General features: G+C 42.8%; 1 protein-coding gene and 1 long non-coding RNA gene across 11 annotated transcripts in view; one reads left to right on the top strand and one right to left on the bottom strand.

Moving 5' to 3' along the window:
• Positions 1-730: 730 nt before the first annotated feature.
• Positions 731-22,145, top strand: part of LOC136428574 (sodium channel protein 1 brain-like) — a 34,450-nt gene continuing 13,035 nt past the window's right edge. The window contains exons 1-21 of one of the 9 annotated variants that reach the window (XM_066418190.1): positions 731-832; positions 1,232-1,360; positions 1,936-2,030; positions 2,920-3,123; positions 3,614-3,671; positions 4,325-4,363; positions 6,234-6,378; positions 6,750-6,881; positions 8,903-8,922; positions 9,354-9,396; positions 10,137-10,430; positions 12,817-12,931; positions 13,573-13,823; positions 14,347-14,517; positions 14,938-15,098; positions 15,369-15,546; positions 16,082-16,295; positions 16,573-16,781; positions 17,382-17,885; positions 18,292-18,465; positions 18,861-18,983. In XM_066418190.1, coding sequence (XP_066274287.1) covers positions 771-832; positions 1,232-1,360; positions 1,936-2,030; positions 2,920-3,123; positions 3,614-3,671; positions 4,325-4,363; positions 6,234-6,378; positions 6,750-6,881; positions 8,903-8,922; positions 9,354-9,396; positions 10,137-10,430; positions 12,817-12,931; positions 13,573-13,823; positions 14,347-14,517; positions 14,938-15,098; positions 15,369-15,546; positions 16,082-16,295; positions 16,573-16,781; positions 17,382-17,885; positions 18,292-18,465; positions 18,861-18,983 — 3,321 coding nt within the window. In that variant the 5' untranslated portion in view covers positions 731-770. Of the gene's footprint in view, positions 833-1,231; positions 1,361-1,783; positions 1,879-1,935; positions 2,031-2,919; positions 3,124-3,613; positions 3,672-4,324; positions 4,364-6,233; positions 6,379-6,749; positions 6,882-7,517; positions 8,205-8,902; positions 8,923-9,353; positions 9,397-10,136; positions 10,431-12,816; positions 12,932-13,572; positions 13,824-14,346; positions 14,518-14,937; positions 15,099-15,368; positions 15,547-16,081; positions 16,296-16,572; positions 16,782-17,381; positions 17,886-18,291; positions 18,466-18,860; positions 18,984-22,145 lie in introns of those variants that run through there. The other 8 variants (XM_066418192.1, XM_066418191.1, XM_066418189.1 and 5 more) reach the window with 8 other exon arrangements.
• LOC136428577 (uncharacterized) overlaps positions 14,628-22,145 on the bottom strand; it is a 38,542-nt gene continuing 31,024 nt past the window's right edge. For both annotated transcript variants that reach the window (XR_010754633.1, XR_010754634.1), the window contains exon 5: positions 14,628-15,078. This is a non-coding gene — a long non-coding RNA (uncharacterized lncRNA). The remainder of the gene's footprint in view (positions 15,079-22,145) is intronic.

The raw sequence follows: 22,145 nt of genomic DNA, 5'->3' as shown, positions 1-22,145 counted from the left end.
AGGCTGTATGTCTCATGGGGTCACTGGTAAAGTAGTCGCGTACTTGGTCGTGACCTTGAAATCATTATCAATAATTAAAGGTTGCCCCATGATGTCGATGTCTATCTCCTGAGACATCCATCTGAAGGGTACTGGTATTTACCCGTATTGTTAGGCCATACTAGTTTATTTATATGGATAACATCCCTAGGGCACTGCAAAATTAATGCGAGCGTGTGAAAAATAGTTGGGCGCCAAAAATTGCCTTCATAATTCAATATGAAATCTAAGTTGCCAGGAAGGTTTCATGAATTACTGGACGTACAGAACATGGATCCCCAAACAACGAATTGCAGTATTTACAGAATTAACAGTATCGCCGCAATCATTTTTGGAAACGGAGGGAAATTGATGCGCGCACGGATGTCATCAATATAATCTAGTCAGCGTGGCCCTAAGTTCTGCTAGGAATCTGCGTTGGTCTCGTGGGAAGGTTATCAGGGCCTTTACGTAAATGTATTCCGTAGACCTTACTAGGATTAACTTAGCTTGTCACGCGAAGGGAGTTCATTTCGTGCTGAATACACATGTATATGACTATGACGCGCATTCGTGTCCTTCCAAAGAACGTTTCTGTGCATGAATAAAACAACTCTTTATGGAATGGGTGGTTTAACTTCCTTATTCGATGGTATGCACTATTTAGTATATTGCCTAGTCCAGGGGTTAGTGTCAATGTGAAGAATGGATGCTTTCCTTGACTGAATCCTACATTTTTTGACATTGCTGTGATGCTGACGATTGTAGTGAACTGCGTGTTCCTTGCCCTGACGACGCCGATTGAACTTTCAGAGTAAGTTCTTTAGATAAACTCTATCATTAACTTCGAGTTTGGAAATACTCAACTGACTTGAATATGACAGAATATAACTTTGTTCAAATCTGAGCCTGAATTAATTCCTTCCATATTTTAGTACCGCATGAGTCACTCCCCAGTTCCAAGTGCGCATGTGCAGTCGTGATGCATTGTGGTCTAAGGTCAAAGTTTAAGGCCCCTGACCATGATGTATCGCGACTGCATATCCGCACTAAGAACTGTGAAATGACTTATTGTTGAATTTCTACGTATCCCTTATCTGTATTAAAGCTGATGATAACAATTGGAATGATAAGAATTACATGTGAATTTTGTTGAGTACTATGAAGATAATCATGATTTGGTTCCTTGATATCTCTCTGTATCTCCTCGCAGGTGGGTGTTTACGGGGATCTACACCTTGGAGATGCTTGTCAAAGTCATCGCAAGAGGGTTCATCCTCACGAAGTTCACCTATCTCAGAGATCCTTGGAATTGGTTGGACTTCTTAGTAGTATGTTTAGCGTAAGTATCACGTCTACCTGTATGTTGTATACAAAGTGAGCCTTGTCCTTGCTGCTAGGCGGCATGTGGTAATGGTGTTGTAAGACTAGTAATTAATACATTAGTATTATAGTCAATAGAATATAAGCACAATTGCCATTAAGTGCGTTGTGTCAATTTGCCTGCGTTCGAAACACGTTCTAACCGTTCTAATCGACCGTACCTTCCACGCAAGTTTGTTTCTCTCACCTTGAATTGGGACGGAGGACGCCACAGACTATCTTTCTAAGCAAGTTGTTTTGACGATAATTGTCATGTCATGAGGTAAATTGTCAAGTCTAGAGCTGTGTGATGAAATACCCTACATCATTTCAACATGAAAACATAATCAACAGGCTTCTGGAGGAAAAAATCTAACCCATGTGGTGCATTTTGTTCCAACAGGTTCGTCACCTTGACGATACCTGGCTTAGGAAATATTTCAGGCATCAGGACCTTCAGAGTTCTCAGAGCACTCAAAACCATATCAATAGTTCCAGGTTTGTACCATATGCATAACCCACTTTATGCTCTTTTCTATTTGTTCTCGCTCTCAGGTTCGTCACATTTTCGTTATCTGACTTAGGAAATTTGACAGGCATCAGGACATTCAGAGTCCTGAGAGCACTCAAAACCATATCAATAGTTCCAGGTTTGTACAGACACTCTTTTATACGTGGAGAGTGACGTATAGATGGTGTAATGTGGTGTCGTGGCTTTCTGTCGGTAAGGTGTCAGTCTCATCTCATCTCGTTTATTCATTAGTCTAACTATGTGACCGTTGGTGCACCATAGAACATCTGACAACCAGTTTTTCTCCACCCTTCTATGTTTTCCTTTCTTCTTAATGTTTCACTTAGATGTCAGTATTGGTGATGTAAGGTGTCAGTAGTCTGTTAGTTTATTCATGATATATGGCATAGAGAATTAGTCATTGCACTAGACCCTCGTGTAGTGTGATGCAGGGTGTCCTTTTAAAGCTTACAAAGCTGGTACATTGTCATCGACATTGCTATACTATTATTCCCAATACGTACAACAAATGGTCTATATCCATATTAATCCGTGTGCCATGTACATCATATAGAATATCCAAAATATCAATGGAAACGGTTATAGATAAATCTGTTGATTGCTCTTTATACCAGACATATCAAAGACTTAATGACGTGACCAAATCAGACTAATAGTAAACAATTATGTAAATGCCAGCTAAAAATATCACTGCTCATCTGGTGTATGGCAGAATGTTACATCACAATACATGATAGATATATAATACATTATACATACATAATAAATATAATAATACAATGTATTCACCGATAGTGCATAATTCGGATACATGTGTGGTTTTCAGCCAACTGTAATTTGATCCAAACTTGACTTCGTGACCAACACCACATATATCAACACTGTATCTGACCTGGGGTTAGACTAGTAGTATGTTAATCATCATTGTACAGGTAGTGCCTATATCACACGCCTTTACATCAACTGAGTTGTTTCATTTCTGACACGTGCTTTCATTCCCTTTGCAGGCTTAAAAACAATAGTGAATGCTTTGCTCAAGTCGATGAAGATGCTGGGCGAGGTCATGCTGCTAATCGTCTTCTGTTTGACCGTCTTCGCCCTGTTTGCGTTGCAAGTCTATCTGGGGGTCTTGAGACATAAGTGTGTACAGAATCTCCCAGAGAACATGAACGTTACAGACATCCAATATGCAGAACATATACAGAACAGCAGTAAGTATGGTTACTTCGTTTATGTGTTGAGATTATCACTACAGAGCGTTTTCTCTCACTTTGCTGACCACCATGTTGGTGTCCTTATTTGCATTTTTTGTTTTATCAGAACGTTTTTAAGTATTCTCTGGTGGTCTCTTCTTGGGGCTGAAGACATTTGTTAGTGCTTATTTGAGAGGGTCAGAAGAGCTTAAAATTTCCGAAAACGTTTGAGCAGTAGTTCATTGAAATGCAAATAGGGACACCAACATGGCGGTGGATACAGAAAATGACCAGAAGGCACAACATCGTTGACAAAGCCAGACAATGTTTAGTGTGATAAGCGATATATTATCACTCCGTCAGTTGGCGTGTTGTTTGTCCGTAGTGGTAGAAATGACACAAGAAATTACACAAACTTTTAAATATTTCGCGAAGGTTTGAGATCCCGTACCTATTTTTCCATGCGGTGATAGCTCAAAGATCTGTCCTGTTTCTCTCTTTTCTTCAGCTCATTGGTTTGGAGATGACGGTGACTGGATAGTCTGTGGGAATGCTTCAGAAGCAGCGTAAGTTGTGTTCCTCTACACGTATCGACAAAATAAAACCATCACTACTAAATGACACTATTAGAGTGTATTCTACATCCAATACTGCAGCTGTTGAATCATGTGGATGGTCAACTCAACAGGGTTAAAGACCATATGACGTCAAATAAAAAAATCGTATCATATTCAATTAACATACACGTAAGCGTACACATTTTGCTTGTTATTGGACATCGCATCAACACAAATCATTCTTTTGACTTGATCACGAGGTATGAGCTGTTTTTGGCAACACCTTGTTGATGTTTAATGACAGGAATAGATACATTTAGCGCAAACGTGGATGTTACAATGATACTATTTTGAATATGATGAGAAAATTGTGTATTTTGGTGTCATACGGTTTTTAACAAGGCGCTTTACAATTATTTTCATAAACATGTCAACTATATTGAGATTTTTTCTTTCTTCCGAGTGAGTTTCCATTCAACAACATTGATTCTTGTGTTGGTTGTGTTATCACATGCGTGAGCAGCAACCAGGTGATTGAAGTATCTGACTAACTATATGATTAGATTAGAATACATGAATTCTTTGACGTGACGTTGAAGCAGGAAGATGTCGTTCCGAGGGGATGAGTTTTTATGCCATGATTGTTTATCTCTAATATCAAGCTTCTTTAGCCTGGGAAGTTTTGGGAGCAGCGTGAAAACGTAAGGAACTCATCATGACCATCAATAACATGTCTCCGTCTTGTCACGTGTCTTACTTCATGGGCCCAGAAGTATATCAATGGAGCAACAACTGTGTTGTTGTCAACGGCTTTTTCGGGATCATTTGTACATGTTGTACTGGGGGCGATCCCAAAACCTAGAATGTGTATCGTTTGTTAAAGGTACGCATTGTAGAATATTGGGGTCAAACCTGCAAATATTCTGAATTGATACATCTTCGTTCTGACTGACTAATTTTCAACATATTTGCTCCATTTTGTGTCACATTTCTAACGTTGGAAAACGCCGTGAAAGCAAGCCGCGCGAAGGCCTCAAATTTTGGTAGGCTACCGAAAAGAAACCCAACCGTATAAAAATGGTTGACAGCTCAAGTGCGCATACATTGTATATGTCACAGTAGAGATGGCGATTCAGGACAATCGGCGATTGTCCTAGGACAGATCGCGATCTGTCCTAGGACAATCGCCGATTCTACTAGTAGAGATTGCGATCGCAATCTGTCCTAGGACAAACGGCGATTCTACTGTTCTCCTAAGGTTGTGAATTCAATAGGTGTGAACCTGTGAGTAATATCTTGACACCTCTAAATTTGCATACTGAAATATTGTTGGATCACCTTCTTCCAACTGACATCTTTCACACATTATCAAAATTTTGTCACTCAACTTTATCAGAAATTACTTTATCAGAAAGCATACTCAAATGAAATCTATCCATTATGAAATATGAACTGGAATAGTTAATATTTGTGAATGTAGGTAGTATGCTAAACCTGATTGAAATGTTGTGCAATGATTCATTCTATTTTCCAAAGCATTTCCATCTAATCAGAATTTGTCCAAGTAGAATCGCCGTTTGTCCTAGGACAGACTGCAATCGCAATCTCTACTAGTAGAATTCGCGATTGTCCTAGGACAGATCGCGATCGCAGTCTGTCCTAGGACAAACGGCGATCGCGATCTGTCCTAGGACAATCGCCGATTGTCCTGAATCGCCATCTCTACTGTGACATATATATAGTTCAATACGTTCTCACGACACAACAAAGTCGCTGTGAACATCACTGTGCAGTGTAATAAGGTAGACGCAACTTATGATGTAGAAACTTTGTTTTAATGTTTTCATCGGTCAGATTCTACAATGCGTACCTTTATAGATAACGTTGTCATTCTCTGTGTAGAGTTAGTGCATCAACGTCTGTCATCTGTCTTCAGAATGTAGCTTTTTTTCACAAACGATATATCGTTGGATTTGGCCGTATTTATTATAAACTAGATGTCCTGTGCTATGTGAATGGGTGCCTCTAGCTACGCATATGACCACTATAGTTGGCAAGCTTTCGACCAACTTGTAAAGTATCAAAATGGGAGATCAGAACATCGTGTCCTCGGCAGTATTTTGTGCCTGGTGTCCCTCAAAAAAGAACAAATATTTAGCTAGTTGTCATCAATCGGGAGACAAATAAACAACGTGGTATACATGTAGGCAGCTGCTGCCAACCGTCCTATGCATACCGCCTACGAAGTGTTGGAAACAGTCACCTTTCAAGGATATCCATAGTCTATTTTCTGTAACTCCAATCTCCTTCTACACCCATCTCTGAGCTGGCAAGAGTTTGACGTGACCATAGAGTACTACGCCGTTCCTTTCTCCTTACTTCGTGAGGTCTTTCTGGAACAAAAATTCGAACTACATAAGGTCCACCCATGATGATAATTCTGTCGTGAAGTTATTGGTGTTTACAAATCAACGTCCTACTCAATGTTCTTGGCGCTGTAACAAAATGGCCGTACTTCTAGGCGTTTGATATTAACTCCTCTATACTTCGCTGCTTCTTTCCTGTAAACAGGAAGTGCCCGGATGGATACACATGTCTGCCAGACATCGGGATCAACCCTAACTTCGGCTACACCGGGTTTGACGACTTTGGCATGGCCCTGCTCACCTCGCTGCAGCTGATCACGTTAGACTACTGGGAGAACGTCTACAACCTGGTAAGTTCTTTGTTTTATATTCATAGGGGGTCATCTATTGAACCATGAATGGTGGGGGGATACAAACTTAGTCACGTTTGGGACCACAGTCTTCTCATTGCAGCGCCGCCTAGCAGTTGGAAATAGAAGATGAAGTCGTTCATGATACAAGTAGTAATAAGTAACCAAGCAAACAGTACTAGTTAGCCAATCTACATCTGTTCATCGTTCCTTTGTCGTGAAGACCACAAAATTGAGTAAAATTTTAACATCTAACTAAATCTAAAAAAAATTATATCCCATTGAGTTAATATTCAGCTACACCAGGCTATCATAGCTATGAAGTTAATCTTTATTGACTGTCTCAAGCCATAATGTTACCATTACTTTAGATCATCGAAGCCAGCGGACCCTGGAACATGCTGTTCTTCATCATAGTCGTGTTCTTCGGATCCTTCTACCTGATCAACCTGATGCTGGCAGTAGTAGCCATCTCCTACGAGGAGGAAGCCAACTATAGCAAGGTAAGGACATCGCTGATGATGCGGGAGATCATCACGTTATCTCTGAATGCACATCTTCATTTGCAACAGGATGCCTCGGACACGTATGTTTGTCAATTATCAAGAACATTTTTTTGAAAGCTTGCTGAAGCTGCTCACGAAGACACTGCCCGAAAAGACATGCTTTGCTCCTTGCCAAATCAAATTACAGTACAGTACAAAAAGAACGTGACAGAAAGGATGAGGATCCTTGAGTATCTTGGCATTACCACCGTGGCAATTTTGAAACAATCACTACGGATGGAAATTGATTGGATGACCCCGTCTGCCATTGCCAGACGAAATTGTGCTTGCTGTCTTTGGCAATGCCATCAGTACATGGATGCAAAATAAGCTCTTAACTCCATTTCATGGCGTCTCGAAGCATGTCAATCAACATTTCAAAGCACATGATGTCCCGTAACGTCCACTTATACTGCGGTAAGGAATAAGGAGGTTCATGATTTTAAGTAAGCATGCGAAGCGAAATGCATTGCGGGCAATATGTGAAGGCCCCTAACTTGAAATCAGCTCTTGCCTCGACCATTGTCTCGAGTTGTATAACAATGTCCAGACGTGTTTTGTTAATCTTGAGGGGCCTTTACCTTTGACATATTACCCAGAATGCATTTCGCTGCGTATGCGTGCCTAGAATCGTGAACCTCCTTATTGTTGGAAATGATTCTCATTGCTAGTACATGTTAGTTCTAGTCGTTGTTGTTGATGCCTGTGTATTGATGTGCTATGACGAATGTACCGTACCTTTGGGTGAAGCCGTAGTTTATAGTCCCCACCTGTACTGTAAGTCATTGCTATCGCATGGTGTTCTTGGTGTTGTTCTGTGTACTAATGTGTGCATGTTGTGTTTTTCCCCGTAACTTGTGTCTCTCTGTCGTGGATATATAATGCTATCATCATTGTGCCGCAATATCTAGTGGTGTTGTTCTTGTGTGTTGACTGGCCGTGCGGTGTGTGGGCTGCGCCGGTATCCTGCTGACTTAAGCCCGGTAACACCTCCCAGCCCCCGCCCGAGTAAATAACATTTGCCCCCCGGTATCTCAGAGACCAGGGAGACGTCTGATCAGGTGGATCACATTGGCACTAAAGACCTTCATATGTATAACCTAGAACTTGAATTCGTGTCATTACAATACTGATGTCATAGCAACAGAAACTTTTCAAGATTTTTTAAGCAGTCATGTATCGCGACAAGGACGTTCGTTGTAAACAATAACCCACAACAATTCCACTTACATATTTGTCCGTTGACATTCCATGCTCCGCATTGACTTGTCGTGGGCAAAAGTAAGTTAGAAAAATCACATTGGGTGCGATGTAGGGTAGAGTCGTAACACCGGTGTTGATCATTCTACTTCTTTAGAGTTATTGTCTTTTTATCACATAGATGCACCCATAAAGTCGGACCCCCCTTGTTTAAACTGCACGAAATTCGACCTTTACGCATACTTTAAAGCGTGCGTAAAGGTGATGTTTCTTGAGAGAGAAAAATGGAACCTTTACACAAGCTTTAAGGTATGCTGAAAGGTCGGATTTTGTAGTATTGTTTGATTACAGTTTAGATTCCATTATTCTCAATCTTAAATGGTCACAGTTCCATCCTATAGGCGTTTCTCTCCCTCCCGCCATTCCATTCCCCTTGTGTAGCGATAACTCCTGTAGCTTTCTGAATGTTTTACCATATCTGTGTATAATACAACACCCGTCAGCTAAATCACACCCTCCGTTAAACTCCTTCCTAGCACCAATTGCCACATTAACTAGCCTTCGACGTTTCTATAACCGTTCAATTTAGGTAGAATATTCCTACTGCACCTAGTTAAATTTTCCTAGCACCTTATCCGTAGTTTGATGGCGCGCTACAATAGTTTGATGGCGCGCTACAATAGTTTATATATATATACATATATTTCACTTTGTTGTACTTATTCAATTTGTGTTTTAAAAACCCTTCTTCTTTTGCTGCTTTCTTTCTCAAACAACAGCAATTTTGGAAGAAGTTGAGGTAAGTTGACGTTTTCGTCTAGTCTGGGAGTTCTCCAATGTCTTTTTAACAAGCTCTAAATGTCGTCTGGGTTGCCATGGTAACCGGGCTGTGAGTGAGGAAATGACGTCAGTAGAAAGGCATGAGACATGTCAAAGTGGCGGAGAGTCGGCCGAAAACGTCACACCGTTTAATCTAAAGACATCGTGCATGCCGATTATGATCATCCACGGCAATCATATATACTGTAAATCGCATGCAATCTAACAGCTCTGGTTTTGAGGCAAGATATGGAAAATTACATGTCATGGCTGGTGAAATTTTCGTCACATTTGGTAAGCCGAACTTGAAATCATGAAAATATATTTTCTCGATTTCACATAGATGTTTTCTTCAAGGCGTAGGGACATATCTTTTACTGATGGACAAAATGATTCATATTTTTCCAACAGACGGAAAGTCCGTTCCAGACAATGGGTCTCCAGGATGGCTAAGGTGTTGCGTTATGTTATTTTGCAACTGCATGATGCATGTGTAATAACGAGGGTATCTCAATGGACTGCGCCAAATTGTGCTAGGAAATTGCGCCAACTTTACAAGTTTCCGCCAATATTCTCTTGCAGTCGAACGGGTAAAATACGTGACTACAACAAACATTTGTGCCATTTTGCTGAAAGTTTTTGCAATTTTAAGCGACACATTGGCGCCGATTTGCGCTACTTTGCTGGTGACTCTCAATTACGTGCCATTTAGCGCAGTCCGATGAGATACCCGCTTAACTTCAACAGCACCTCACCTCACCCTGGACACGATGCCCCATAGTGGGTTTTGCACAGTATACTTAAGAAGAAGAAGAAGCATGTACCTCTTTTCTCAAAGCATGCAGAAGTCCGGGAGAAGTCATGCATGTTGACAACGACAGGTCCTACACGTGCACTACCTTATCTGGAATTTTTTTGACCAGGCAATTATTTAGCGTGACACCGGGTCTACTTTCACTTGTCTGGCTCATCATACAAGATAAAAAAAACTATATCTCCATTCTTCATGGAGATAATAAGGTCCCTTATTCAACTCGGCCGCTTGACTTTCTTCACCCCAACCATCTTTTGGGGGTATATCCTGATCCTAGTTGCATGATCAATATTCAATGTGCGGCAGGGAAATTTTGGTGTTCAATGTTTAACATTGATACTCAAAGACTATATTGTTTTTTCTCTCTCGTCTTGCTACAGGACGGGGCAGCAGCGGCACAGACAGGGAACGCATCTGAATTTACCCTCGAAAGCGGGGATCAAACCAAGCAGAATCCTCCGCCAGACAAAGCGGAAGACTCTGGTGGAGAAATTGAGAAGGAAAAGCCAGAGTCAAGCACCAATGATGACACCCCTACGGGCGGCAGTAAAGAATATCCGACGGCCGTTTTGAACCTAGAGGAGGGTAAAACGGTCTACGTGCCCGACGGTGATATTCAGGAGGAGAAATGGAAGCGAGAGGAGAACAGCACGCTTGGCAAAGTGGACGGAAAGGTTAGTGATGAAGCGGGTGACATTCCAAGTGCCCGTCTTGGTAGCGAAGATGCTAGTGAAGGATCTGAGCCTCAGTGCGTGGACAGGACCCCGGAATCTTCCGGAGGAGAGGTAGTTGTCAAAGTTTCGTCGTGATGACGTACTTCCTGAGTATTGCACGTGATGGTTCCCGTGGTCGCGTGCGTGTCGTGTTGATTGCTGAACCTGCGTGTCTCTCGTTGTTTGTTGACTGTAACGGCTGTTGAATAATCAATGTAATTAATAGAAACGGAATAAAAACCAACCAAATGCCCACGTTTTGTAACAAATCTTTCTCTTCTTCCTGTCATAATGTTGTTGTTCTACTAACTGTTTCCTTCCTCCAGTTTTTTCCTACTAACACATTTGTCAAAACCCTGTCTCATATATATTCATACAAAACTTCAGAAGGATTGTACCAACTTTCCTGTATCTTTCAATCCTCTTCACTATTGTATGCTTTTCATCTCTCTCTTTTCCTCTCTGGCGTTGTTGAATACAGGGTTGCATTCCTTTCCCTACTATTAAAAACAACGTGGGTCAATGCCCAAACCTTTGCCCCCAACCATCCCACAACGATCTATAGTTTAAAAGCACCATTTCACGCTCTAGTAGGGCCCCAACCTACATGTGGATGCAGATGTCACGTAACAGAAGGTTGTATATCGTCATTTCCAACAGGGTTGGCATCTGAGCCAGCAATGTTTTATAGATAGATTTTTCACACAACCGTAGATATGCAAATGAGAGAACTCAATCTTTACGACATACTTACGGATAATGTATATTAATATCTAAGCTTACTTTAAAATGCTTAAAATTTGCTTAAATGAGTGCCACTACGTACGCTACGGACAGGCGTAGAGACATCGCGAATACAATATTTAAGCACGCGTAAACAATACATCAAGTGACTTAAATAGTGACAAAACCTGTTTTAGCATGTTTTAAGAATATCTAAAGAGCAGTGTAAGTTGATCGGTGGTATCTATTCACATCTGCTTCTAGCAGCCTCATTAGCAAACCTTCTAGGTTCGTCCAGTGATTATTTAGGGGAGGTGTTTAGGTACCCCACTGCGTCCCAGGATTGTACCATTCATATACTTAATTCTCGTTCTTGATTCTCACAGACGCGAGCATCTAAGGACAAGGTCGTTTTTTCTAAGGACTGAGCCCACCAGATTGTCGTTTTAAGACGACAAAGTTTTCGCGTTTATAAAACAATATAAGAAGATATCAGCGGGAATATCTAAAGTGAAGGCATATACCCGGAGGATGTTTCAACTTCGTTTCGTGGTTTAGGGAACGAACAAACAAACAAACAAACAAACAAACAAACAAACAAACAAACGCGTGTCAACAAAGCCTAGCATGCCAATGAATTCTTTCCCTTCTCAGCATTTGACACCAGATGATATGGCGAGGCAACATCAACTATTCACAGCTTGTCACATTTTGTCACCAGAAATTTAGGTTTGGGTTGACCCCGCGCTATGCATGTATGAAAGGCGCCCCCACGCGGCTCCTACCCGACCTGTAAGTCGCCTTGTTCTGTCCAGAGCACCCTAGCTGTCTCTGTCGTGGGTGCAAGAAATGTTCCTTTTCGTGTAGTAGCCTATCGTATTTCTACTTACTTTTTTGTTCCTTAGTCCTTTATTACATCTTAGAAGTCAAAGTAAAACAGGACATTGGGAGAAAACATGTGCGTGTGTTCACAACCAATTTCTGTGAATGGTAATGCGGTATGCAATCATGTTCTCCCCAAATGGCCCTGGCGTGCAAGTGTACAGCCAATCTCACAGTTCCGAGTGCGCATGTGTAGTCGTGATGCACTGTGGTCAAGGTCAAAGTTCAAGGTCTCTTAGCTTATAACCTACCCAACTTGCCTGGACTTTTTGCTACGTTCTGCTGTCCTTTGAACATGAATCGCACTTTGACACCAAAAGAACAGTAAATTATGGAACCCAAACACAGCCACGTTCGATGTTGAAGATATCTTAACCTCTGACCTCTCCCACAATTCCCTGCGGTACTGAGACTGCGAGGTGGCTTCCAATCGTGTAGCTTTTGACTGAGCTTCTCTGGCGTCTTCCACATCACCTCTATATAGCACATTGTCCTTTCGTGTACGTGGTGAACGTATCCCTGTCTCGCACGTACAGCTCCTGAGTAAGCCGGATAGTTAGAGAGACCATCCCCACCGCACGGGCGAGCTCTAGTCCTTAGGGTATAGTCTCATAAAGCGTATATTCGTCATAGCTGTGGTGTTATGTTACACTGGCTCTTGTGTGTGTGTGTGTGTGTGTGTGTGTGTGTGAAGTGTTGGTTCGGTATGGTGGCGCACAGTTCTGACTACCATTTTTTCCAGATCTCCTCTTCTGCGGTTGAGGTTGAGGCAAAAGCCGAGGACGGAACGCTTAACAAGTTGTCAGTAATCGAGGAAAACGTGCCAAGGTCATCATCTCCGACCATCCGGGTTACAGGTACGGCACTTGTGTAGTTGTTTCGGGGAGGTATTCAAAGGGTTGCTATAGACCGCTTCATACCTTGGCTTTGCTTTGCTTGACTTATAAGCGCCACCTACCTGTCTTAGAAAAAAGTGCAGGTACTCATTCTCTCACATTTTCTTGTGAAAGAACGCCCTCTGTAGATCACAATGATATTGACACGATTGCCTTCGTCAAAGTGAGCTTGTCGGAAGATTGTTATGTTTACCTAGTTCGTCACTGTTGGAATTTCATTCGAATGTTTAGAAAAACGTAACTGCGCGGAAAGTAGGGTTAGACGTTAATTATAGCTTCTCAAAGGAAATTATATCAAGGGTGACATTCTTACGAAAACGGCACAGGATATTTTTCCACTGTGTGTGACTGTGAATATAGAATGATACATATTTTCGAATTCCGGCCCAGCTTAAGCCGGACGTAAGGGCTCCTTTACCCAAAATAATTCCTAGATACGACAACACATTATTAAAGAATTCGACTGGTCTTGCTGTTACCTTCCGCGTGGCAATAATGACTGGATCTACTTCTCACTGGTAGGTGGCGCTGCAAGTTTGTATTCCCCCGCATAGCAGTAACTATTTCAAAGTCATACCAAACCCCTTCGTTTTTTGCTGCAGAGCCATCTCCTGTATTGTACACGGAACCATCTCGCCTCGATCGGTTCAAGAAGGTTTTCATGGACACGTGTTGTGCGTGGACCTGCTGCCCCTGTTGGGGAAAGTTCCAGGGTGTCATTCACGTCATCGTCATGGACCCGCTCTTCGACCTGTTCATCACGCTGTGCATTCTTGTCAACACGGCCTTCCTCACCATCGACCATCACGGCATGAGTGCATATCTACAGAACACCCTGACAGTCGGCAACCTGGTACGTACGAGTCGCATCACAGCACGTTTTAACCTACTCACCGCTGCGTAACTCTGAAACCAATGGGGTGCCAGACGGCTACTTCAGTGTGCTAAAGGTTAAGGGGATACGTGTGCCATGGATGACCCAGTAGCTCAACTGCTGTAGCAGCCTCACACTTGAGCTTCTGGCTTCAGCTTCAGTTGGTAACTGAGAGACCCGATTCAAATCCGGGGAAGGTCAACTCGGATGGGGCTACACCCGTCTTTCAGAAGGGATGTAAAATATGGGACCCGTGTTCAAGGAGGTGCCTCGAACACGTTGAATGGAAGGGGCTAGCTAGCCCCTAGGCCCTCCCTGTGAAGAAAACCCCTGCTATGGACGTACGTGCTATGGTGACGATTTCGAGAGGTAGATAGCCCTTGTGTTCGGGAAGAAGTGCAGCAAGTTTAGCAGTTTTTAAAAATGAACTGCAGGGGCTTTTTTGTTGCAGACTTTGAAACAGGATAACTTTAGCTAACCACAATTTACTCTACTCTGACAGGTGTTTACTGGTATCTTCGGCGCGGAAGCTCTCATGAAAATGATCGCACTTGGCAAGAACTACTTCGAGGATCGGTGGAACGTCTTCGACTTTGTGGTGGTGATGGTCAGCCTTCTGGAGTTGGCACTGGTCAACGTCAAGGGTTTGTCCGTCCTCAGGACCTTCCGATTGGTGAGTGCAGAAAAAACATGATGAAGACAAATCTTTACACTTTACACACAAAGAGCTGGACTTACCTAAATTTTCGACTGTACGACACCAGTGAAGTAATGACTGATGAATCCCTTGCTTCTATGACGCCACTATATGCAGATAGCAGTCACGTGATTCAGGTAGCAGCGGATGGAACGTAGCAGATAGTTTGTGGCGTGCCTGATTGTTATGAAGGACCTTGATGTATATTGGTCTGTACATATAAATATCGATGTGTATGTAAAAAAGAAATAATACAACACAAACATAACAATTACATTGTTTGTGGTAAAACATCATTTTAGAGATTTGTAAGCACACATGTCTAGATTCTAAATATCAATTGTTGCTGATTCGTCATTGACAAAGTTTCAATATTCTTTCCCACTCTTCTTGCAGCTCCGAGTTTTCAAGCTGGCACGCTCCTGGCCTACCATGAACATGCTGTTGTCAATCATCGGCAGCTCGCTAGGGGCGCTGGCAAACTTGACGGTGGTGCTCGCCATCATCGTCTACATTCTGGCCGTGCTGGGCATGCAACTGTTTGGGGAACAATACAGGTGGGTTAGAACATCTTGGGATAGCAAATCATGAGGGTTCAAACAACGGCCATATGCTGTGGTAAATTGAAAGTTCGTATCAATTCCTATAAGAATGGAATAAACATGGGGCAAACTTCATTCTAAAGAAGGGTACAATTTTTACTCAATTGGTTAATTTGTCAGTAACACAAAGCTCCATATGGAGAGAGTGTTTATTTCTCTGTGCAAATGTCCTATGTGCAAGGAGATCTACACAACAATTGACCATTGAAACGACTTGTTTTCCAGAACATTCTACGCAGGGAACATGCCTCGCTACACATTTGTGGACTTCTTCCACTCTTTTATGATGATCTTCCGCGTGCTGTGTGGCGAGTGGATAGAGCCGCTGTGGGAGTGTATGCAGGCGGCCGGGTCAGGCTGCATCCCGATGTTCCTCATCACGCTCACGTTGGGAAACTTTATGGTAAGAAGGCATCTCCTAGTTCACCTCAGGTTATGAAGTGGGGGGAACCTGTAGCTTTTTTGGCGACGACTTAGGGGCAGATAAATTTTTCTGTCAGGGAGGTATGCAAAACAATGTAAGTTTTTTTGTCCTCCTAGTATTGCCTATTGACCAGCTTTGATACGTTCCTTATATTCACCAATCATAGCAAGTAACTAGAAATATGCTATCATCAATAGATTTCAAGAGAAGTAGAAGTGGTAGTAATAGCAGCAGAAGTAATGGCAGTAGTAGTAATAATAATAGCAGTGGTAGTAATAGCAGGAGTAGTATTAGTAGTAGAAGCAGTAGTAATAGTTGTAGTAGTAATAGTGTTACTTGAAGTATTAGTAGTAGTAGAAGTGGTAGTAATATTTGCAGCAGCAGTAGCAGAAGTAGTATTAGTTGCTGCAGTAGTAGTAGTAGTTGCAGAGTTCACTACATAAGTTAAGTAGTCCTTTGTTTCGTCTTGATAAATGATAAATCAGATGATAAATCTTGACATCTTCCGTTTTAGGTTCTCAACCTTTTCCTGGCCCTGTTGTTGAACTCCTTCGGCGCTGACACGTTGAGCAACCACCAGCAGAACCAGACGGGAAATAGTAACAAGATCATGGCTGGGCTTAACAGGCTTCGAGCTGTTCTTGCTTTCAAGCGGCAGAAGTCACCCAAAGTCCGACCTCGACAGGACGGAAAAGAAGAAAGCAACAGCAATGCAGAAAGCGAAGGAGGTAAATCAATTTCCTTTTCCAATGCTCCTACCAATGGAAAACCAAAGTGTGGTACAGTTAAAACAAATCATATATCTGCTCTACTTAACAAAGATTTAAACGCTTTTACTCAGCGCTCAACATATTTTCAGCCGTGTCAATCGTCCTTCGTCAGGTATTTGATCAACTTTCCTGACGCGCATTGATCTTAGAGATGTCGGGATGGGGTCAAAGGTCCTCAGAAGTCGATACCTGCTGCCGTCGATAACGCTTAGAAATTGTTGAAATTTCCCTACAGGTGGCAAACTTGCTGTCATAAGCAACGGGTCCGGCCCGTCCATAGAGATGCACGCTATGGAGGAGGGTCGGAACAAGAGTCCCAACAACGTCAAGAGCATCACAAGCCTGTCAACCAACCAAGATCCTCCCAGCAAGAAGAATTCTCCCAGACGCCTCGCCCCCCTGGACAGCAGAGCCCTAGTGGATGAACCACCTATTACTCCAACGGTACGACTTGAAACGACCTAGTCTAAACGACGTGAATTGTGTTGTTGTTCGTCAGACGTTTGTGTTATTGTTCTTATGTTGTTTTTCTCTTATTGGGGGACACATTCATATTCAACTGATATTTGAAACGGTTCGGTTAATCGCAACTATATCTTAACCTAGCATGATACGAACACTACATAAGACATTCGACTACTACATCAGATCGATCATTCACATAGACATTTATATTTCCATACAATAATATCGGTATATGCTATGCACTACCATAGGTACCTATGCCCTGCCCTTTTCCGCTTGGAACCAATCCTCGACAATGCATGAACAATATGCTCCACTTGCTCCAGACTTAGCAATTTTTATCCAGAATCCACGAGTTTTTCCCACGCCAGCAAATCACTTTTTTGCCTTTTTCTTGGGCACGTTAATCTGTTTTCCACACATTGCATGCATGTTTCTATATCGTCTTGTTTCTCCGTACGTCCTGTCTGCTGTTGTTTTTCTTTCCTTCACAGGCAACCTCACGCTCGCTGCTCTCACCACCTCCCCTCCTTGCCAACCAAACGTCTTTGAGTTTACCTATGTTTGACTGTCCCTTAGCAGGTTGTTCAACATACGGAGCGTGCTTTCCAGGCCCAACGAGAAGCCTTCAGCAGGTTCGAGGAGACGATGTACCAGAACCACGGCAGCAGCGTCGCACTCGACTCCCCCCGGAGCGCTAGCCACGCAGGGTCCCGAGCTCCAAGCCCAGGGGCCCGCTCAACCTCCAACAGCCCTCGGCCCAAATCGGCCAACTCCCAGGTGTCATCTGTACTGGTAGCATCTCCAAAAGAAGACAGTGAGGACAAAGACAAAGAGCAAGAGGTAGACGAAGAGGGAAAGCCCAAGGTAACCTTCGAGGAGACAGAACAAGAGCCAGAGGACTGCTTCCCAGAATACTGTATCCAGAACTGCTGTGTGCGTTGGTCGTGCTACAACAGGTTCACGGCCAGCAAGCACAGTGAACTGTGGGCTGCGGTACGGAAGTTCAACTTCAAGATCGTCAACCACAAGGTCTTCGAAGGGTTTATCCTAATCATCATCATGGGCAGCAGTCTCTGTCTGGTAAGTTTCACATGACGTCATCACTGTGTCCGCCGCCATGTTGGTGTCCCTATTTGCATTTCAGCAAATCATACTTCAAGCGTTCTCGGACATTCAAGGATTTCCTGACCCTCTTGAATAATAACAACTTAACGTCTACAACTGAAAGATTACCGAAAGCATAACTGGAAACCTGCCGATGCAAACTGTGTAAGCTTTAGCTACGATCGTTTGAAATGCAAATAGGACACCAACATGGCAGTCAGCACCCGCCTGCTCAAATGATAAGGGAACGCTCCCTTTTTATAATGGAGGTATGTTGCTCTATCGCTTACATGTCACCGTTGGGGAAAGGTTTATAAGGTTTGATACTAGCTCATTGCAAAAACGCTAAGGTTCGCGTTTTTTTTTAAATTTCCTAAAACAGATCTTTGAGGACATTTACTTGACGACCAAGCCGCAACTGAAAGCGGTACTGTACTACCTGGACATCACGTTTGTTGTCATCTTCACCGTGGAGATGCTACTGAAATGGGTGGGTGTCGGCTTCAAGCGGTACTTCGGTAGCGTCTGGTGCTGGCTAGACTTCGTGATCGTTGTGGTAAGTAAAATGACCGTTCTCCCTCATAACTGAAAACTTTATGTGTTGGTAGAATTCATACTGTAACAGGAGTAAAACTGTAATTTCCAACACCAAGGGAAAAGTGACTTTTCAACTGAACAGCATCAGTCTTTGTCAAGGAATGAGCCAATCCACCGCGTCTTCTGTATGCAGATAAAACAAGTAACTCGAGCTCGATGAGCAGTGGATCATAGAAAGTTTATGGCGTCCCCCGTCTCTATCAAATCATTTACCTTTGTTATATCATGTCATCGTGATGTTCCATCACGAAAGTACTTAAAGAGTTTTGTGTATCATAAGTGAAGGTTTGATTTACATTTCCCCACGCCTATTGTTTGACTACTATTTGCTAAAAATATCAATTCCTCATGCAGATCTCGTTAGTCAGCATCGGAGCAGCCACTGCCGGTATCGACAACCTGTCGGCTTTCCGAGCCCTGCGGACCCTCCGAGCACTGCGGCCTCTACGGGCCATCTCGCGATGGGAGGGGATGCGGGTACGTAATGCCTCTCCTCATTTTTTTTTCAAAATAATGTTTTTATTACCTTTGCCAAAAAGGTTATGTTTTCAGTGGCGTTTGTGGGTTTGTGGTTGAACAGCATTAATCAAAGGAAGATAGAGCTGGGTTGTTATTTGGTGTGTGGTTAGGTCTTTAACTTCCAAAGAAGGGATTAGATTTTGGGGCCCCTAGCGGCTTTCCTAGGAACTGCACCAGAACTTCCGGTTTTGTAGCTCAGATTCTGGACCTGCAACGGTCACCGTTTTTAGTTTTAGGTTTACTTTGTGCTCGAAAAGTAGTGGCATACGCTTGGGCCTCCTAGCAGCTTTCTTTGGAACAGCACGAGCGTTTTTTGCTGCAGACTTTGAAACCGGTACTTTAAATAATGCTGAAGGTTTTCTACATTGGTACTGGCTCGAAATAGCGAAGGTGCTCACAAAACAAAAGGGTTCGATGATGGAATGGAAGGTTCTAATGTCGCTAAAACTTCATCTTAAAATCACATCGACAACTTATTTAAAACGCAACTTCCCTTTGTCTTAGCTCCTACCCCTATCGACTCCTTAAGGCCATTGCACACTATTCTTCAGTCGTCCATTGTCAGTCAGTCCAACTGTACGAGCTGCACTACTCTTAGCCTATCCGGACATGTGGGATCTCTTGTCACAACAATAATATTTTGCATCACACTCTTACGGTAACACGGGTTAAAGTTGTAGTAGTACACCAACAAACACAACTTCCGACTGTTTCCGTTATAAATGTCCCTTCACGACGCCAGCTTTTCTGTTTAGATCAAAGTAGCAGCACATCATTGTCAAGATCAAAGGCAAATGACAGCACTTAAGCTCTTTTTTCCGGAATAGGAAGGTCGGTGGCCTGTACCATACCATACCAGTTCCGTACCAGACAAACAGCGGGATATGGGAAATCCCGAATAACAAGTCGTCCGAGTGTCAACATGTTGATCTCTGATTTATAAGGCCACGTGTAACCGTCTCTTCAAGACAACCTCATCAGTCACTGTACAAAATTCGATCTTAAAGCGTACCTCAAAGTATGCGTAAAGGCCATTTTTCGTTCGACTGACGAAACAGAAAAACATAACCTTTGCACATGCTCAAAGAAGATCGCAGTGTGGGTTTTATAGTACTGTTTTAAAAGAAAACCATAGTCAAAAGAAGTCCAAGTCTTGACGTGTTTTGAAGTTGGATATGTACAGCTACAAGTGTTGAACCTGAATTACAACAGCTATCAAAACCCGCGTAACACACTAATCTCCAAGCAGATCTATCGGTGTCAAGGCAGTATCCAAAGTGCCAACCACCAGTAGGCCACCAGCCACTGGATACTGATTGGCCCTTTCGATATTGCCTTGCCACCGATAGAACTGTTCGGAGATGACGAAAAACGCCAGATTCGCAAAGCAAGTCCGGGAGAATCAGGCAATGTATATCACCGATGACACGATACCGACGTGATAGAAACAAAAGATTTTCCACCTAACTCTTCATTTAGATGTTTTCAAATCAAATCAAATTTCTATTGCATGTGACATGGACTTCGTAATTTCCACAGTACTCGACGAACGAGTAACGAATTTGTACAAGGAAACACAGCGGGCGTCCAAAAGACGTGGATTTTCAAATACCTCATTAAAGTTGACAGGGTCGGCCTTGCTGTGACCTCGTGCGTAGCTTGTTTACCGCTCGCTCGAGGCTCATCAATATAAGAAAAGCGACATTCGTGATTGGGAGACGCGTGTTTGTCGCCAGTTGTCCGTGTAGCCACAGAGGATTTGTCTGCAGAATTAATCACCAAAACTCATTTACGTGCATTAACGCAGCTCCGAGTAGTGCCTAGACCTCCGCCTAAAGTCGAAAAGGTCTATTCATACGCTTTGCCCGTATAGTATAATGTTTCACAGGTAAACACTTGACAGACATTTGCGAGTAAACTTCTGTCTGTCTCTTGAGACATGGTGTGCACCTTTATCCTTTTCGGGATGCGAATGAGATGTTCCTTAAGTTAAGTCTGCTATTCTTCCTAGGTGAGATATGGACAATTCATTGGAGAAGGATGTCGGTCCGAATTGTTTTTCAAATGCTTTATTTACATCACGTATTAGCCACTTGCGGAATATGGCGATGAATATTCCATTTACTTCGAATCTGATCACTAGCCAATAATGGTGGAAATCTCAGAAAATGCACCAGTGTACGCGTCCTCCTATGACCTTAAGATGGAAATGATATACGTCGATATTTACAACGACTGGTTCATGCTTATAGCACCATTTCAGAGCACCATTTGATGACGTGAGTCCCTTCCTATCGTGGTAAGACTTGAAAACAACTGACGATGTTGACTTTGGCCCCCCTCTTATCCCTCACTACGAAGAACGTAAGATATAAAAACAAAAAGAACCAAAAACAAATCCCTGGGGGACATTCCGAATGTAGTTTCCGTCCTCACCAATCAAAAGTCAATCTGAGGTGACAGGTGGATAAGGTGATACTGTAAAAAGGGAAATGTTGGCGGGTATTCAATTTCGCGATATATACTGGTAGGAAGAAAATGGGGTGTTCGCGGTGGTTCTAAGTTCGCGGTTGAACCAAAAACGAAATGTAGACAAAGATCTTCGTGGTGGTTTTAAGTTCGCGGTGATAAGATGTCGCCGCGAAAACCGCGAACATAAAACCACCGAGAACATTTCCTCTTTTACAGTATTTCTCCCCAAATTGTTAAACGCATCACGGTCTTGTCTAGCGGTGTATCCCGTGGTGCCGCTGATATAAGTGTATCACTCCAGTGCGACACCAAGGTGTATTTTCCTTTGAATGTTTTATTGATTTAAAAAGAAAACTGTTGGCTCCATAAACGAATGCCGTCTCTATGGCATCTCGGAAACAGAAGCATGTCAACATCCTATTCTAAGCAAAGACTTAAAAGTTAAGTCAATAGAAAATATCCTGACTGCAAGACACTCAGTCCTAACTGGAAGTGACGTAGATGACAGTCGGACATCCCGTGGATGTGACCTTTCTGAGGAACCTGCCACCCGCGGCATTGTTGTGACAGCTACTATCGTCGTGATGGCGAAACTAGCTTCACATGTGCTCCAAAAGTTGGTCCGCAGGCTGGCAGGTTCATCTGATC

This window comes from Branchiostoma lanceolatum, chromosome 2, assembly GCF_035083965.1.
Source record: "Branchiostoma lanceolatum isolate klBraLanc5 chromosome 2, klBraLanc5.hap2, whole genome shotgun sequence".
Classification (NCBI taxonomy): domain Eukaryota; kingdom Metazoa; phylum Chordata; class Leptocardii; order Amphioxiformes; family Branchiostomatidae; genus Branchiostoma; species Branchiostoma lanceolatum.
Note: the sequence above shows the minus strand (reverse complement) of the source record. Positions and strands in the feature narration are given on the sequence as shown.